Source organism: Myotis lucifugus, unplaced genomic scaffold (genome assembly GCF_000147115.1).
Source record: "Myotis lucifugus unplaced genomic scaffold, Myoluc2.0 scaffold_66, whole genome shotgun sequence".
NCBI lineage: Eukaryota > Metazoa > Chordata > Mammalia > Chiroptera > Vespertilionidae > Myotis > Myotis lucifugus.
Window position 1 is genome coordinate 1,803,078 of NW_005871114.1, and position 17,701 is coordinate 1,820,778.

The 17,701-nt window shown below is 46.4% G+C and overlaps 2 protein-coding genes across 9 annotated transcripts; one reads left to right on the top strand and one right to left on the bottom strand.

The window, feature by feature from the left end:
• Window positions 1–154: 154 nt before the first annotated feature.
• On the bottom strand, window positions 155–9,827 carry ZDHHC16 (zinc finger DHHC-type containing 16). 4 transcript variants are annotated; one of them, XM_006089971.2, is made up of 11 exons: window positions 9,617–9,827; window positions 5,892–6,139; window positions 5,535–5,729; window positions 5,300–5,388; window positions 4,876–4,904; window positions 4,106–4,239; window positions 3,919–3,966; window positions 2,996–3,081; window positions 2,231–2,354; window positions 1,962–2,032; window positions 155–735 (listed from the first exon to the last, which is right to left on the bottom strand). In XM_006089971.2, exons 2-11 carry the CDS (start codon window positions 6,132–6,134, stop codon window positions 621–623), a joined length of 1,134 nt encoding a protein of 377 aa, XP_006090033.1. In that variant the 5' UTR covers window positions 6,135–6,139; window positions 9,617–9,827; the 3' UTR covers window positions 155–620. The 4 variants fall into 4 exon arrangements, with proteins under 4 accessions (XP_006090033.1, XP_006090034.1, XP_023610635.1 ...); XM_006089972.2 differs by lacking the exon at window positions 3,919–3,966; XM_023754867.1 differs by lacking the exon at window positions 9,617–9,827 and having other exon boundaries at window positions 413–735; window positions 5,892–6,149.
• A 107-nt stretch (window positions 9,828–9,934) lies between these two features.
• EXOSC1 (exosome component 1) lies at window positions 9,935–16,541 on the top strand. 5 transcript variants are annotated; one of them, XM_006089979.3, is made up of 8 exons: window positions 9,935–10,028; window positions 10,137–10,252; window positions 12,377–12,451; window positions 13,674–13,762; window positions 15,028–15,061; window positions 15,549–15,599; window positions 15,731–15,815; window positions 16,111–16,541. In XM_006089979.3, exons 1-8 carry the CDS (start codon window positions 9,998–10,000, stop codon window positions 16,215–16,217), a joined length of 588 nt encoding a protein of 195 aa, XP_006090041.1. In that variant the 5' UTR covers window positions 9,935–9,997; the 3' UTR covers window positions 16,218–16,541. The 5 variants fall into 5 exon arrangements, with proteins under 5 accessions (XP_006090041.1, XP_023610642.1, XP_006090040.1 ...); XM_023754874.1 differs by lacking the exon at window positions 10,137–10,252 and having other exon boundaries at window positions 10,010–10,028; window positions 15,028–15,068; XM_006089978.3 differs by lacking the exon at window positions 9,935–10,028 and having other exon boundaries at window positions 10,039–10,252.
• The last annotated feature ends 1,160 nt before the right edge of the window (window positions 16,542–17,701 follow it).

The following is a 17,701-nucleotide window of genomic DNA, read 5'->3' on the forward strand; positions in this document are numbered from 1 at the left end:
ACAGTAATGAAAGAGATTAGCCAAGAATTCTTCAAGGCATCCAGTGCCTCCAAATAGGGCAGAGGTGGCATGACCAGAACACTACTCACTAAGCCTTGACCCTGACTTTCCCCTTCCCTGCCCTAAAGTAGCGGCAAAGAGTGAGAAGCTACAGATCTTTAAAAATCAAATACCTTTATTTTTGCTCCCTTTAGCATGTGAGAAGTGGCAGTGACCTCAGCAGTAGGCCTGGTATCTTTGCCCTGTTGAGAAGCCAGGATCTCAGCATGACCATTCAGGCGTTTTCTCAGACAGCAAGTGGAAGTGGTGGTGGCCAACTCCAGTGCTATAACCTGGAGGTTGGGGTCAGCACCCGGCAAGGTTGCTAGCTGCCTAATCTCCAGTCCACGGCTGGAACTTCTGTTTGCCTGAGGAAAGGAACATCAGTCCCAGGACTTTTCCACATCGTGCCGTGCTTCTGCAGTGGCCAGGAGTCGGGTCCTTGGGTTGTCTGTGCATGGTACCCTAAGGCAGGTCCACTGGCTCTTGTTGCTCAAGAGTTCCAAGAAGCTACCCTTGGAGGCCCTCAAGACAGTGCAGGAAGCAGGGTGATGCTCAAATTGTGGCTGACAGAATCCAGCTCACACTGCCATCACAGAGGCCGACTGAGCAGTCACCCAAGGAGGGGGATCCCAGATTATTCCATTCCCGTGGGGCAGGTGACTGGAAGGTAACAGCACCCGAGTAAGCCAGTGCCTGCAAGAGAAAAGAATGTCTCTGAGTCCCAAGAGTTTCTGGGCTTCCTGATCCTCTTTCCTCAGTAAGGATACATTAAGCTACCTTGTATGTATCCTGAAGCTACCTTGGCTTTAATCACGAACAAAAGCCCCAATTTTGTCCAATAAATGTGTCCTCTGGTGCCTTGAAGGCCTTTAGAGGTTTTGAGCTGAACGTCTAAGGGGCGACTGCAAGTACAGTAACAGCCAGGGATGCAATGGGGTTGGGGAAAGGAGGCAGGCAGGTACTTGTGGTCACCTTATTACTGCCTCGATCGCTGCAATTTGGAAAATGATTTTCTATGTCTTGGGTGGAAGGAGCTAGCTTCATTTATTGTCTTAGGACAACCTCTGTCACAAATCGATTATTTCAATTCCAGAAAGTATTGGCTTGAACTCCAGACACTGCCATACAAATGAAAGGTGATTGGTGGCCACCTTCCCTACCTAGAAGTCCCTTCTTGAAAAGAGCTTTCTTGGGATACTGTGTTATCTGCAAGCTTCATCTGCTACTTAAACCAGTGTTGGCCTTAAACTCTGTTGGCGCAAATAAGCAATGATCTCTACTAGAATCTAGATCTGTGCTTCCAATATTGTGGCCATTAGCCACGTGTGTTTTGTTATTGTTTTCTAATTTATTTTTATTTTAGAGAGAGAAAAAGAACGTATCAATTTGTTGTTTTACTTACTTATGCATTCATTGGTTGATTCTTGTATGTGCTGACTGGGGATTGAACCTGTAACCTTGGGGTATTGGGATCCCACTCTAACCAACTGAGCTACCCATCCAGGGCACACATGTGCCTTTTTAAATTAGTGAAAATAAAACTTAAATAAAAAAGTTCATCGATGCATTAGCCACCCGGCAAGATTTCAGTAGCCACATGTGGCTAATGTCTTAGACAGCATAGGTCAGTGATGGCGAACCTATGACACGCATGTCAGGTGACTCGTGAACTCTTTTTTGGTTGATTTTTCTTTGTTAAATGGCATTTAAATATATAAAATAAATATCAAAAATATAAATCTTTGTTTTACTATGGTTGTAAATATCAAATAATTTCTATATGTGACATGGCACCAGAGTTAAGTTAGGGTTTTTCAAAATGCTGACACGCCGAGCTCAAAAGGTTCGCCATCACTGGCATAGGTACAGAACATCTTTCTCATCACAGATTCCTATTGGACAGCACTGGTCTACTTTACCTTCCTGTGTCCACACCCAGGAATAACTTCCAGTTGTTCAAGCAGCCGTAGTTATAATGATTCCTAAAAATCTAGGACCAAGAAAAATGTAAGTTTCTACAAACCCCTTTATTTAATCCCCTTCTAATTTTCAAGCCTAAACTGGCCAGGCCTAAGCTCAGCTAGGCAAGTTCTGGCCTTTCAGGATGCCTGCCGTAGTTGGCCCTAACCAGGGCCTATTTATAGGATGGCAGGTTCAGCATCCTCCCCCAGCCCTCAGCCCTACTCACTCTGCCCTTTGCCTGCAGCCGACGTTTCTCCTTCTTGTTGATGTGCCTTTCAATACTAGTCTCACCTCGACTGATGAGAACAGCATGCCATACAGTTAGGGCACCCAGGGCAAGTGCCACAGAACTAAGAAAAGAAGCAAAGATTGGTTAGTAGCTTAGAGAGAGTTAACAGCTATGTCTGAAATTAAGCTGAGCAATAATGATTGGATAGGGACCTCTTTCCCAGCCTACGCACCCCAGATAAACTTTTTCTTCACTACATCTATAAAAAGCATCAATGAAAATGCTTCAACATGGGCAAAGAATAAATTATATGGAAAGGAGGGGGGAATAACTCTGTATTACTAATAAAAAATGTTGTGTATTTCTTAAAATAGCCATGCTTGAGAGCCTGTAGAGAGTAGTAAAAGCACCAGGGGTTGGAATGGGATGGCACAAAATTCAGGCTCCAGCTCTACATTCATTCCTAGCTGTGTATTGTGGAACAAATCACCCCGCTAATTTTCAGTTTTCCTTATCTATAAAATGTAGTCACTTACTGATTAGGTAGGCGTTTAACTTACCTTGGCATTTAACAAACACTCAATGCCAGTATCCTTAGTATTCCCTGCACCAAAATGCTAGAGAAAATTAAATGCTGACTTTTCTAACCTTTATTAGACTAAGAGCAGCAGTTCACACAGGAATAGGTCCCTGTGGGCACCTAAAAAGGTTTTTCTGAAGCTGCCCCTCCATTAAGCTGCCAAAAAGGAGCGAGTTAGATACCTGCACAGGAACCAGAGGTAGACAAGACTCTTGTGAGTCATTCTTTCTCGGAAGGAGAAGGTGGGTGGTGGGGTCTGGTGATAAGTCTAGAAAAAGAAAACAGCAAAGTCTGGCTCATTTGCTGTGCTAGTCTCCACCAGAGCCCCCCGCACCTTCAGGCAGGGAAGTGATTCAAGCCCAGGATGAAAAAATAATGGGTTAAGCCACAGAGGAGTCAGGGTAGCAGCCAGATGGGTGGACCAAGCCCGGCAGCATCATGTGGACAAACACTGGGCAGAGTGGGTCTGGACAGGATGGCAAAGCACAGGAGGAGCCGACCCTGGGCCTTCAGATCTGACAACACAAATGGGGATCCAGGGGAAGCCACTCCACTTCCCAGCTAGACCTTCCCCTGTGGCTGCAATCGCCAAGAGAAGAGACCAGACCCACACCCAGAATGGAATGACTGCAGCAGGGAGAACTTAGCTACACTAAGGACTGAAAGGTCAGCAGAAATACAATCAGCCCAAGATCTGCTCAGCATAAGGAGTCCCAAAAAGCCTGGGAGAAAGGACGACCCAGATGCGGATGCAGACAGACCAGGAGCGAAGGATGATCAGACTGGCCCAGCCTGATCTCTGTCCCCTGGAGCCCCAGTACACAGACCGACACAGACTCCTTGCTGCTCAGGCCATCACCAAGGCAGAGTCCTTGCTCAGCCCAAAAAAGGTGATAATGGGATAGAGAACCAAAAACTGTCACATACGAGGGACTTCCAGGCCACTTAGTCTGCATGGCAGACAGCCTCCCAGAACACCCCTGATCCAGTCTCCAGCGGCCCCTCAACCAGTCTCTACAACTCCACCAGGTGGGCCCTGGTTGCCTCAGCAACTCTATGCCCCCTGGCCTGAGCAGCAAAAGGCAGTGGGGTGGGGACCGCCCACCTGGTTGGCAACCGCCTGTAGTTTGTTCTTGTCGAGCTGTTTCATTTTCTAAGGGGATGGAAAACAGTGCTGGTTATACTCTCAGGTCTCTAGCATGGAGGTGCTACCAGCCCCACTCCTTAAGGGACAGATTCCACACCCCAAAGTGCTCGTTACGTAGTAGCCCTGCTCCTAACTATGGGCTCACCTCAATGGCAGCATAAGCCTCCCGGAAAAGGTCCCAACTTCCATAGCTGCAGTAGACACAGCCCAGAGTCATGAAAAAGCAGAAAGAGAAGAAGTACCGATGGTTATAGTGGCCCACACAGTTGTTTAGCCAGGCTGGTGCGTGAAAGATTAAGGACAAGATCAAACAACTTCAGGGTGTGTCCAGGCCTCTCTGGTTCATCCTTGTTTCATGATGACATCATCCAAGCCCAGGGTTTCCAGTCACCAAGAACTATTTTCCAAAGGCAGGAAAATACATATGGGACTTGCCAGAGGTTGAGGTGAAAGTGTTAAAGCTTTTCAGAGCCCTCACAATCCCACCAGGAAATCATGAAAATTGAAACCATTCACTAAAATGAATTTGCCAATATGTCAACCTAGCTGGGGTTAACCAGACATCTGTACGGGGCAGCAGAAGGGAACCAATGCTTCTATCTGGATACCCAGTGGACGACGACCGAAGCCCAAACATCTCTTTCCATCCAATAGGTGCCGGCATGACAGTCTACAAAAGAAAGGGCTGTAGGAACAGATGACTTGCTCCAAGGAGTTCTGTCCCAGAGCACCTGTAAGCTTCCTGCTTCCCCCAAGAGATGGTCAGCTGCCACAACTCCTCTTCCACTAACTTCTCATGAGCCCAATGTTCTCCGCAGGGTGATGCTAGAAGCCTCAAGTCTGTGGCCCTTAGCCCTGTGCAGTGCTCTGAAGCTAAAGGGGAGGCCTCAGGCGGAAGAGATAATAAAAGGATACGACAGTGGTGATCCATCTTCAGCACACACCTGTGAGGGAGGGACACAGGCTCTGTTACGGTGGCCAAGGTTCTTGAGATGTCAGTGCCAATCCTTTTCTACAAGGACCAACATCCTGCTGAGGTGGAAGGGCACAGACTTGGAAGACAGCCAGGCCTTGCTTCAAACGCTGCTACACTGGCTACCTGATATTACATGAGTATCAGGGCAACTCATCTCTCGGAACCTCAGTTTCTACAAGTGGTGATGATGACTAACTCACAGGACCATCCTGAGGGCCAGGGGTCATGACAGAGAGGGCACATTGTTTGGCACGTGGTGAGTGCTTCATAAACATCTTCTCAAATCCCAGGTCTCCGTTTTTCCCTAGGGCTACAGCCAAAGGGCCAGAGCTAGGGCTCACAGAAAGCAAAGCCAAGACCCACCTATTGCAGACGCTGCAGTGGTGTGTTCGGGCTGGCTTGGGGTAGATGCACTTCTTACAGATGGAGACTGTTGCGATATCATTCCTGCCCTGTGCGAAGAGAGAAAAGCATCATGACAATATGGCAGCACCAGTTTCATACCTGCAAAGATGCAAGGCACGCTCTCTCCCCACTCCTGGGACGGGCGCCCATGGCCAGCAGCCCTCTGCCTCCCCGACCCCCTGTGGAGACCCACCTGGGGTGGATATCCAGGTGGAGTGGTGATGGCCTGGTAGTAATGGAAGACGATGAGGATCAGGTTCCAGTGACTATAGAAGAAATGCCAGCAGAGTCGTGGCACTGAGTAGGTTCGGAGGATGAGGGGTAGGACACACAGGTAGGCGATGGCCACAATGGAGCTGGTCAGCACAATCACCAGCACCACGAACACCTGCCAACACCAGTGAGGTCAGGGAGATGCAGTGAGAGAGCTTGTCGCCACCCAGAATAACTCAGGAATATCCCCAGGGTAGGGGCTGGCGTTGGTGCATCAAACACATGTCCCTCTGCTACCCCAAAACATCCCTCTTCCTGCTCCCTGGGCATCACTCACCACCCCACACCAGCGGATCACGTTGTCCACCAGCCAGTAGATGGGCTCAAAGGCAGCATCGACAGCGGTGTCACTGCCCCCGAAGGAGTTGTAGAGCAGAGAGCGCAGGCAGACCTTGCCATAGCGCCAGCGCTGTACCAGGCCCCGGAGCAGAGGGGGGCAGCGGCGCCTGGAGCCCAGGAGCAGAAGCAGGCGCAGGCAGAGGCGGGCAGGGCCCAGCAGCAGGCTCCGCTGGCCCTGCATGGCTCCTAGGAGAGCACACCATTGTGAGGGGCTGCATGGCTCCTAGGAGAGCACACCATTGTGAGGGGCTGCATGGCTCCTAGGAGAGCACACCATTGTGAGGGGCTGCATGGCTCCTAGGAGAGCACACCATTGTGAGGGGCTGCATGGCTCCTAGGAGAGCACACCATTGTGAGGGACCAGCCTCCCTCCTTAGCCCACCAGTGGGGAGGCCCTGAGCACCAGTTTGGAAGCACAGACCTAAAACTGAGGCCCAGCTGGGCCAGTTACCAGCTGTGGGCAGTAAGAAAGTCACTTCCATTCTCTACGGAATGTGCAGTGCCATGTCCCAACCAGACTACAGGGGGTAGGGCTGGAGGTTCTAATCCGGCAGAAACCACATTGCACCATGTGGTTACACAGCAAACCCAAGATGATGCACACCGAGAGCAAAAGGCCACAGTAAAGGGGTGAAGGGCAGACAGGCGGCTCCAAGACACAGCAGGGTCTTTGGAATTGTCTGTAGACAGGTCACTGGCGGAGCACAGCCAACATGCAGAAAGCTGCCCAGTGTGTCTGTGAGCATGGCCACTGGCAGAGGGTTCCCCAAGCCTTTGTCTGCCCTGGCCCATTGACCTACCTCCAAGGAACAACCAGTGGTGGCGTGAATGCTAGCATGTGGAGCCTGCACCCAGACTCCCCTGCCCAGGGTTTCCAGTCCACAAGAATTATGTGGTTGCTGAGTCCTGACAAAAGATACTCATCCTTCCTACTCCCTCTGGGCTGATGTTACAGGCCAACCTGGTAGCAGGAGAGCCCCTGTCTCCTGTCAGGACAGCTCAGCTACCCTTCCATGACATAAGATGCTTTGTCTTCAATTCCAGTCCCAGCGCCACCCCAAGGGTACAGCAGCCAAGACAGCCTCGGGTATTCAGAGGAGAATACCACCACAGGCAGGAAGACATGGCAGTGGGAGGGGAGCCTCCATGCTGGTGGCTCAGGACGACAACAAGGCCTGACCTCTCCGCTGAGTCTCCTCTGCCTGTTCTAGTTGAACATTCAAGAGCCTTCTCGGCAGCTGCTGCCCTTGGCCCCAAGCTTCCCAACCAGCTTCCCTAGCTCTCTGGCTCTTTGCATGGCTCCTCTGCAAGGGCCTCCATCTCCTCTGTGTGGTTTCTACCTCATCCAACAGCCATGGAAGGTCAGCGGCCCAGGCAATGCCCAGAACAGAAGACACAGATTCCTTCGATGATAGTCTCATCAACTCCGCAAATTAAAGTCCCTTCCAGAAAAGAAATTATCTGATTTTCCCCTAGAGCTACTTTGTCCTCAGCAACTCCACTGACTTATTTAACAGTCAGCTCAAGACCCAGCAGAAACTGGAGGAGGCTGCTCCACTGTAGGGATGGTTTCCGTTCGGTAACTAGAGCAAGGTACTCTCCTTGCATCCTGGCTCACCAACATAAAAAGCCTTTCAAAGAAAACTCTTAATTACCTCCTTCCACAACCCTATATTGACCAAAGGGAAAAAGAAATCTAGCAGACAATGCCAGCAGGGAAAGAGAAGAAAGACAATTCAGTAGACACCTACTCTCTGCACCAGGATAAAGTGGCCATTCCCATATCACCTCCTAGGAGCTAGAGAATTAAGAGTGTAGAAGAGAGAAAAAGGAAAAGCTCAAACTTCCTACCTCCTTTGAGTTGGACTCCCATTGTTTGGAAACATGATTTGTCTTCAAGCATCAACTTTCAAAATAGCATAGATAGGCACCACAATCAAATTTAAGAGTGGGACAAAACACTTTACCCCACAACAAATGCAAGTGGCTTAGATGTCCATACCACTGTTTATTCCCTTACTATGGCTAATGGAGAACTTCCTGTTTCCTAAAATACAATAGCAATAGCTGGCAACTAAGATGCATTGCATTTCTCATCTTTATTAGCATGATAATATGCCATCTCTCCTGTCTACAAACAAACTTCCTTTTTCAGGTTTCCACTTTTTGGATTGTTCTCAACCATCTCCAGAATTCGAGCTCTACAGGAAATGCCTGCTTCAAAGACTAGACTTGCCAACTTTCATCTGCCCCGTAATTTGACTACTCAAGGTTCAATTCTGCCCGTCAGTGGTTCTGTGACTTGGGCAAATCACTGGATCCTGCCTGAACTCAATTTTCTTGTGTTCCCATGCAATGAGGATGAGTAAATGCTAATGTTCATAAAGTTCTTAGCACAAGACCTGACTCATGGACGTGCTCAATAAATACTTGTTAAATAAATGACCTGAGATGTAGCAGTGGAGAGGCTAGTCAGATGTCTATCTGTCCAACAATGGATAACACTAAATAATTTTCCGCTGCTATCACTTCTCGTTGTTAGAATCATAGCACTTAAGTGTTAGAAGGCATTTTAGGAAACAATTTCAACCAGAAATCAACCCAAACATGTAAACAGAAAGCTTGTAGATATGGAGAGCAAGAGTGAACAAAGTCTAAAGCTGAGCCTCCACTCACTTTAAAAGCTAGTGGGTTTTGGGGGCCATGGGGAGGCCAGGGAAGAGATGCGTAGTCCAGGGGGCCACAACTGAGCACACATTCATCTCAGGAAACGGAAGTAAAGCAGAACTCAAACATTGTGGGGGAGGAGCACTGAGGAGGGGGGTCAGAGTGAACTAGGGAGGAAACAGAGCAAAGCACAACACCATCACCCCAAGCACAAGCCCTGAACACTGAGCCCACGGTAGTAGTAGCCACAGACCATAATGACATCTGCCACCAGATTAGAGGGGATTGCAGGCCATGGCACTCTCCGCTTCCCAAGGCTCAAAATCACCATCTGCTTCCCAAGGGGAAACTGGATTTGGGGATGGGAGCGTATACTGGGAGAGATGGCTTTCAAAGCTGCCAGAAGGCACAGGAAACTGTGATGAAAGTCTTGGTAAACCTCATCCCGACAAAGATGTTGCTCTCAGGATGTTTGCAATTTCGAGCAGCAGGTGTCAATCATCACTACCGGCAGCATTTTATTCACGAGCAGACTTCCCTTCCGGACTAACATGTTGGGAAGAGAAAAAGTTAAGGATGGGATCGGACTCTTGTGAGGATTCCACTGAGATCGGAAGCTGCAGTTATAAAAACAGGGAAAAGGTTTATTTCTCGGTGAGGGTGGCATGGTCAAAGTGCGATGGGACTGGAAGTCAAAAAACGTGGGTTCCGGTTTAGGCTCTACCTTAAACTATCTTTGAGACACTGGACAATTCAAATCCTATCTCTGGATCTGAGTTTGCAAATCTGTGAAATGGGCGAGATGGGTTAGCTGGCTTTCTTCCAGCTTCACGGGTTACGGCTGCCCGGAAGGTGCACTCTGCCTGGCTAGAGGAGAGCGCGGACAGACAGGGCCCCGCTAGGAGACAGCAGGAGCCGGCTACACGACAAGGCCCCAGGACAGGGCCCGACCCTAGAAAAAGGGACAGGACTGAGGACAAAGGCCTGCCGACTTACCTGCCTCCTGCCGACTCTCCAGTCAACCAAATGGAGCCCGCAGCCTCCGCTCACTGCCACCCCTTCCAGCTCCGCGCCCCAGGCCCACGCGGCTCAACCCAACCAACCATACCCCGCTGCCTGCAGAGCCACCCTGCAGACCCGGACCCGCCGCCAGCCCATGCTCAACCACGGCGCAAGCGCAAATCCAGGCGCTCTGGAGCTCCGCCCCGGGATTCGCCCGGGGCAACCTGGGACATGTAGTTTACCCCTTCAGAAAGGCGCCGCGGGGTCACGTGACAAACGCACCAATTGGCGCGTTTCTTATTGAGGCACTGCACCCGTGTTTTGGCCAATAAGAGGCCGTTTCCGTTTTCCTCCGGGTTTTGCATAGTGGCTGTCATGGCGCCACCCGTGAGGTACTGCATCCCGGGTGAGTGAGCGATGCCCATTCCGAGTCCTGGATAGGGACAGAGGCAGGAAGGCCGAATGGCCCACAGCTTCTGGGCACCCTTGGCTGATGCCGCGTTTTTTCCCGCAGGCGAACGTCTGTGTAACTTGGAGGAGGGCAGCCCGGGCAGCGGCACCTACACCCGGCATGGCTACATCTTTTCGTCTCTTGCTGGCTGCATGACGAAGAGCTGCGAGAACGGCGCGGTAAAGGGGGCGGCCCTCCATCTCCTCGGTCTCTGCCTTTCTCTTAGGCTTCCTTTCATTTCGCGGTCCTGGGGCAAGGGCACTGTGGACGCATCTCAAGCGCCTCACCAGGAAGAGTTGGTCTCTTAAGCTTCTTCCATCTGTGGTCCCTGCTGCTGGGCACTTAGATGGCACCAGGGTGCCCGTCGTTTGGGGCACCCTTGGCTGTGTTACTGACACTCGGGGAAGGCTGCTGGGGGGAGAGCAGAGGCCAGCTCAGCCCTCTGTGAGCTGACTGCTGCCCGCATGTTGCCTACTTCTCTGGTTCGTCCACATCCCCACCGCACTCTGCAGTCTGGTCATACCGGCTTCCTTCAGCGTCGCTAGTGCCCTGAGCTCTCCTGCCCCGGGCCCTTGTGCCACACCACCTGCCTGGCGCCCTTCCCTCCTTAGCCTGTGTAATCCCTGCCTGCCCTTCAGATCGCCTAAGTCAGTGGTTCTCAACCTTCCTAATGCCTCGACCCTTTAATACAGTTCCTCATGTTGTGGTGACCCCCAACCATAAAATTATTTTCGTTGCTACTTCATAACTGTAATTTTGCTACTGTTATGAATCGTAATGTATATATCTGATATGCAGGATGTACTTTCATTGTTACAAATTGAACATAATTAAAGAATAGTGATTAATCACAAAAACAATATGTAATTATGTATGTGTTTTCCGATGTATGTGTTTCCCCAAAGGGGTCGCGACCCACAGGTTGAGAACCGCTGGCCTAAGTCTCACTCTCTCAGGGAAGCCCTCCTGGACCCTCTCCTTGAGGAAGGGAGTTTGGCTTTTGTTTGTTTAACACAAAGAATTGTACTCCTTTCCTTCCAAGCACTTATCTCAGCATAGAATTAAACAGTTACATGTTCCCCACCAGACTCTTTCCCGACTTGACTCTAAGATTCATGAAAGCAGGCCTCACCACCATACCTTCAGTGCACAGCACAAGGTAAATGCTCAGTAAACATTTGTTGAATGCACAAGTTCCAGAGCCGAACACAGTGTTAACTCAGGATCGGATACACAGTCTTTGAAGGTGCAGCTTAAAGACAGGTAGGGACTAGAAAGAGGATTCAGGATTAAAACACGTAGGCGCTGGCTAACTAGACCTTGATTCTGCTTTATCGAAGAAACACACTCTCTGGCTTTACGTTCTTCCTCATCTGTAAAGGGAGAGGCTTTTCATTCAGTTTTGGGAATGTCCTTAACATTGGTAAGTGTGTTCATTTCCTAGGTATGGACATCTGTTGAGCATGTTCATATGTCAGGCTCATGCTGACCTCTAGGGATATGGTAATGAGCCAAATACACATGGTCTCTGCTATCAAAGGGCACAAACCCAAATTGTAAATAAATAAATGCTCAAATTAATTTATGGTTACAAATGTGATGACTGCTTTAAAAGAATACTACCGGGTGCCATGAGAACGTGTCATAGGTAAACCCAGCCTAGTTAGCGGAAGTGACATTTAACCAATCTAAAGGATAAATAGGAAGAGCTCAGTCCTGGCAAAAAGAACAGGTTGAACAGAGCTCCTCAGAGGGGAAGAAATTTAGTGAGCTGGTGAACTGAAGGCCAGGAGACCCAAACCATAATGAACAAGGGAGAAATTAAGAACATATGAGGTTCAAAAATATTATCTACCATATACCAACAGCTAATACCATGCTCAAAGAGAAAACTCTACAAGCATTCCCCTAAACCAGAAGCAAACAAGTATGACCACTATTATATAACATTTATTTGGAAATTCTAGCCTGTATAATGAGAAATAGAAAGAATAAGCAGTATAGCTTTGGAAGAAAAAGTCAAATTATCCATGATTATAGGCAAGAAATTTTATACCAAGTAATTCCAAGAAAGTCACACTCAAAACTTGTTAGAACTGATCTGAAATGGTTAGATTATGTCTTCTAACAGCATCCTTTCTGTGGCCCTCCTATTTTCTAAAATTTCTAAGGCTTTCTGCTCTTTGCTACAAACGAATCTGTAGTCCATCTGCAGACCAAGACATTCCTATATTACACTCAGCCACAAATACCTCTACCCAAGGCTTAGCCAGGATACTCATGTTTTATTGTTTTCCTTTCAGCTTCCTGTTGTGTCTGTGATGAGAGAAACAGAGTCCCAATTACTGCCAGATGTGGGAGCTATTGTAACCTGTAAGGTAAGTTAGTTCTAACGTCGCTACTTAGGATACCCACATGCAGTGCTGACATCATGATCATTGTAGAACTGCACTGTTCAATATGGTAGCCACTAGCGACATATGGCCATTTAAAAGTAAGTAAAATAAAATTTATTTATCAGCGCCCTAGAAAAATAAATTTGGCTCATTAGATAGAGCATCAGCCTGCTGGCTGAAAAGGTCCTGGGTTTGATTCCAGTCAAGGGCACATGCCTGGGTTGTGGGCTCAGTCCCCAGTAGGGGGCATGCAGGTGGCAGCTGATCAGTTATTTTCTCTAATCATTGATGTTTCTATCTCTCTCTCCCTTCCTCTCTGAAATCAATAAAATATATATATATTTGAAAAAATTTATCAGCTTCACTACCCGAATTTCAAATTCTTAATAGCTACATGTCCACTGAGCCAAACCGGTTAGGGCACAAAACATTTTTATCACAGAAAATTTTACTGGACTGTGCTGGTCTAAAGATTTCTAGGATAATGATCAAGGCAGCCAAGTTCAGGTTTGCATAGTTCTTTCATAGAACAGATTCCCTGAGTATATAGTTTTACTTGTATGGGAAACGGGCTCCAAAAGGTGATAAGAAGGTGTATCTTTGAATATCTGAGATGAGACCTTTTTCTGCAGAAAAGTGAAAAACTTTATACTGTTGCATTCCTGTTAAATATAAAGTCTTTAAGATGTTCCACAGGAAGTACAAATTAATGCTATACTGATCAGTAACTCTAGTACATCATCCCACCCTCTGCCAGGTTACATTAACTTGGAGCTCTTAGTTTCTCTCTTTATAACTTGCTCCAGCCGAAAAATCTATGTGTAATTCTGAAAATAACTGGAGAGGCAGTGATCCAAATATTATGCAGCAGCTGAAATGTGGACTTAAATTCCATCCACTCTAGGCCTCTTAGTAAGACCTGCTAAAGATCTCGATTTGCTATAATGCCCTGTGTCTATTTATATTAGAAATGTGTGTTTTTCAAAATAATACTGTGCTATTTCATTTGATTCCTACAGTAATTCCATTGGCCTGAGTGGCTCTTATTCCACTTTATGCAAGGATAAGTAGGACTTAACTTGTCTTAAATTCTCTACTTAGTAAGATTGCTTAGACTGAAATCCTGATAATTCCTAGTTTATTGCTGCCTCCTTGAGCTGACAACTGCTAATACTCTAATGCTGATCTTATCTCTGTTCCATAGGTCTCTAGCATAAATTCACGCTTTGCCAAAGTACACATCCTGTATGTGGGGTCCACACCACTTAAGAACTCTTTTCGAGGAACTATCCGGTAAGAAGTATTTTTGTCTTCACATTTGCCTCAGCACCTGGAATAAGATTGGAATTTTTACGAACAATTACAGTTCCTCCTCCTGCTTATTTCTCTCCTCTCTGTACTTTGATTTGCCTCAGGTATTGTCCTAAGAAAATACCGTAATATATGAGTTGGCACAAAAGGAAAAAGTAATGAGAAAAGGCTTAAGAACAAAGCAAAAAGAACTGAGCTAAGCTAGAGATTAGCAGTGTGGGATAATTCAGATCAAAGTAGAAAACACTTTAGGACAGCGGTTCTCAACCTGTGGGTCGCTACCCCTTTGGGGGTCGAATGACCCTTTCACAGGGGTCACCTAAAACCATCGGAAAACACATATATAATTACATATTGTTTTTGTGATTAATCACTATGCTTTAATTATGTTCAATTTGTAACAATGAAAATACATCCTGCATATCAGATATTTACATTACGATTCATAACAGTAGCAAAATTACAGTTATGAAGTAGCAACAAAAATAATTTTATGGTTGGGGGTCACCACAACATGAGGAACTGTATTAAAGGGTCACGGCATTAGCAAGGTTGAGAACCACTGCTTTAGGAAGTACCTTCCTTTCTTGAATTTAATACAGATTAAACCCAAGGATTGTAGGACATTACAAAGGTTAATGGATAAAATGGTAAATTTTTTCCCCCTGTGGATTCTTTTTTCTTTTTTTCTGGGGGGGCGGAGAGGGAGGATTCTTTGAGAAGGGACAAACAATTCTTGTGAGCCAGATAAGCAAAGTTCCTTATCCTTTCTCGCCAAATCTGATCTGCTTTTCTCTAGTCAGAGGTATTGATCCTGCTGCTCTGTGTGATCCAAGAATGTGAAATGTGGTTTTCTCCTCTCTGTGAGGCCTGAGGATGCTTTTCCACCTTGATCCTCTGGGTGGCAGCTGGGTCCTAATTACATCTTGATCTCTGTTATAGCTCTTTGTCTGCTAGCCATCTACGCGGTTCTGAACCTGTGGGTCGCGACCCCTTTGGGGGTCGAACGACCCTTTCACAGGGGTCGCCTAAGACCATCGGAAAACACATATATAATTACATATTGTTTTTGTGATTAATCACTATGCTTTAATTATGTTCAATTTGTAACAATGAAATTGGGGGTCACCACAACATGAGGAACTGTATTAAAAGGTCGCGGCATTAGGAAGGTTGAGAACCACTGATCTTCAAGATAATTCTTTCTCACAGATAATAATCTTTCTGTTAATTTTCTTTTTTTATAGCAAGGAAGATGTCCGAGCTACTGAAAAAGACAAGGTTGTTGGTTGGTTCTATTTTTTTTGGCTTTAGGACTCAATCCTTTTAAATTATTCCAGCGAATTTTAAAGATCTGTGGGAATGTGGAGTCCAAAGAATTTGAAGGTGTTCCCTACTAGAAAGTGTAGAATTCACCTCACTGTTCGTTTCCTCTCCATATGAGTTTTCTTTATCCTGTTGACCCGAGCAGGGCTGGTTTACTTTTTGCCTTTGAACCCAGGTATTCATTCATTGCTATTTCCTCAGACTTACTCTGACCTACTCAGTTACCTATTGCCCAAGTCAGATTCCTGATCGGGTTATTAGATTCAAAATCTTTCATTTATATGATGATGCTGTAGAAGGAATAGAAGTTGTTGGTTGTCTTGAGTAATAATGACGTCTACCCTCTGGGATTAGCAAATAGACTGAGTCTCCCAGAGGGTTAATAGTTTCTTGTAGACCTAATCTAGAGCTATCATGTAACACTCCTGTTCTTTCTTTACAGGTTGAAATTTATAAGAGTTTTCGCCCAGGTGACATTGTCTTGGCCAAAGTGGTATCCTTTATTTCCAGCAGATTTGTGAGCCTTTGTCAAAAGAAGAAATGGAAGTAGAGATACAACTCAATTGGCTATGGGAGGGAAGACTTATAAGCCGTCATTTTCCTTCACCCATGTTATGTGACTAGATCTCCCTAGGTGATGCACAGTCCAACTACCTCCTGACCACTGCCGAGAATGAACTAGGAGTGGTGGTGGCCCACAGTGAGTCAGGTGAGTTGGTCCATGCTTCCACATGCTTACCTTTCCCTGGAAGCTATGTTTTGAGATTAGTCCATTGTTTCCTTTTGTTTGTCTTATTTTATAATTATGTAGGAAGCAATGTGAATGTAGATGCTGCTAAGATTAGAATGATTCTCTTATGTAAATTAAGAAAAAGAGAATATCATAACTCCTGCTTATCCCTCCATAAGTCAGTGGAACAAACAAGGTTTTTTTCCGTACGAGGGGAGGTTCACCAGGTACCTCAGTGACACTTCAGTCCATACCCAGCTGTTTTCCCTTTTAGGTGTCCAGATGGTTCCCATCAGCTGGTGTGAGATGCAGTGCCCGAAGACCCATACTAAAGAATTCCGGAAAGTGGCCCGAGTACAGCCTGAGTTCTTGCAGACATAGGAAGCTACATTTTACCCCAAGGGAGGGGTAAGCTCTTTCCAAGAGTACATGCTATGAAAGTAACAAGGTGCCATTGTTTTATTCGCATTCCTGGGATCAGGCAACAACCAGCTCTAGAAGTGTCTGCCAGAAACTAACTCTGAAGGTGGAACATTTTTCTTGTGAACCTTTCAGTGGATTTCATTCTCCAGTGACAAATATTTCCTTTGGAGTCTACATAAGCCAACTGTACAATGTTGGAGATAGCCTATTCCTTCTGACAGTCTTATAAATACGTAATTTTGCTGTGACACGAAACATTTTTATTAAAAATATTTTATGGTTTCTGTTGTCTTGAGTTGGGAAAGGAATCTAAATGGTGCCATGACGTGGAGCAGGGGTTTGCCTGGTGGCATCCATTAACTGACATGTGTCAAGTGCATGCCTGCCCTGGACAAAGCCTGATCTCAGATGTTTTTTATATTTTATGTTCTCTTTTAAGTACTTTTGCTAATTGAATACTTACTATGTGCCAGGCACTAGGTCAAGCACTTTATATACATTCCCTCATTTAGAGAGAATATGGTTTCCTGAATATTATAGGACACGTGGTGATTCAGGTAGCATGGGGTAGTTGTGAAGTTATGTGGTAATCATAGTGTTACTGATAGAGTGAGAACTCCAGGAAATGTTTGTTAAATCTGAATTGAAAACAGGGATGCGGCACTATCATGTGAGGAGGTCAGGAAGGGATCTGTGACAGGAGGTAAAGGAATTAAAGAACTTAGATAGAAGTGAGGATATTCAAGGCAGAGAGAAGCCCAAGCAAAGTGCTGAAACAAACGAACACGTTTGAGGATGAGAATGGCATGAAGGTTAAGCATGGAGAGGTTACACAGGGACTGGACGAAACGTGAATTATGAGATGTTAACTCATCTTGAGGTGTTAACTCAAGGATCCCACATCTTTTGTGTGTAGTGAGAGTGATTGAGGGTGAGCTTTGGAGTCAAGTCTCCAGTTCTAGCCTTGAGCAGTTTAGGTGGTTTTGTTATTTTGTTTGTTTTTAATCCTCACCCGAGGATATATTTTTCCAATGATTTTTAGACAGAGTGGAAGGGAGGGGGAGAGACAGAGACACATCCATTGGTTGCCTCCTGCATGCACATGACCAGGGCCAGGGATCCAGCCTACACCCAAGATATGTGCCTAGGGTTACTATGTAGTCAAATAAAAACTAAACCTTGATTTAGTTGAACTAACGTCCTTCACTTGTTTCAGTATTTAGTAGCACATCTGGCAAGTTTCCACATATCTTTCAGCCCATTTTCTTCTCTGTAATCTGGGGATACCAGACCTTTCAGAGGTTGTCAGGATTAGAGATTGGCTGGCACAGAGGAGCTTCATTCTAGCTTAACAGATGTCACTTTTTCCTAGGAGACAAGAAAGGTCTTACAGGCTTTCTCATGTTCCAGTGACCTTTTCAAAGGCCTGAGAGAAGGTAAAT

What these genes read in the sequence shown, in the direction of transcription:
- ZDHHC16 (XM_006089971.2), bottom strand. Translation starts at nt 6,134, where the DNA reads ATGCAGGGCCAGCGGAGCCTGCTGCTGGGCCCTGCCCGCCTCTGCCTG. An exon ending in CACCTGGATATCCACCCCAG is followed by an intron (nt 5,389 to 5,534) that starts GTGGGTCTCCAC and finishes CTCTTCGCACAG; the next exon opens with GGCAGGAATGATATCGCAAC. An exon ending in CTGGGTGTGGACACAGGAAG is followed by an intron (nt 736 to 1,961) that starts GTAAAGTAGACC and finishes TTTCTCTTGCAG; the next exon opens with GCACTGGCTTACTCGGGTGC.
- EXOSC1 (XM_006089978.3), top strand. Translation starts at nt 10,085, where the DNA reads ATGGCCCACAGCTTCTGGGCACCCTTGGCTGATGCCGCGTTTTTTCCC. An exon ending in TCTTTTCGAGGAACTATCCG is followed by an intron (nt 13,763 to 15,027) that starts GTAAGAAGTATT and finishes CTTTTTTTATAG; the next exon opens with CAAGGAAGATGTCCGAGCTA. An exon ending in GAGCTACTGAAAAAGACAAG is followed by an intron (nt 15,062 to 15,548) that starts GTTGTTGGTTGG and finishes CTTTCTTTACAG; the next exon opens with GTTGAAATTTATAAGAGTTT.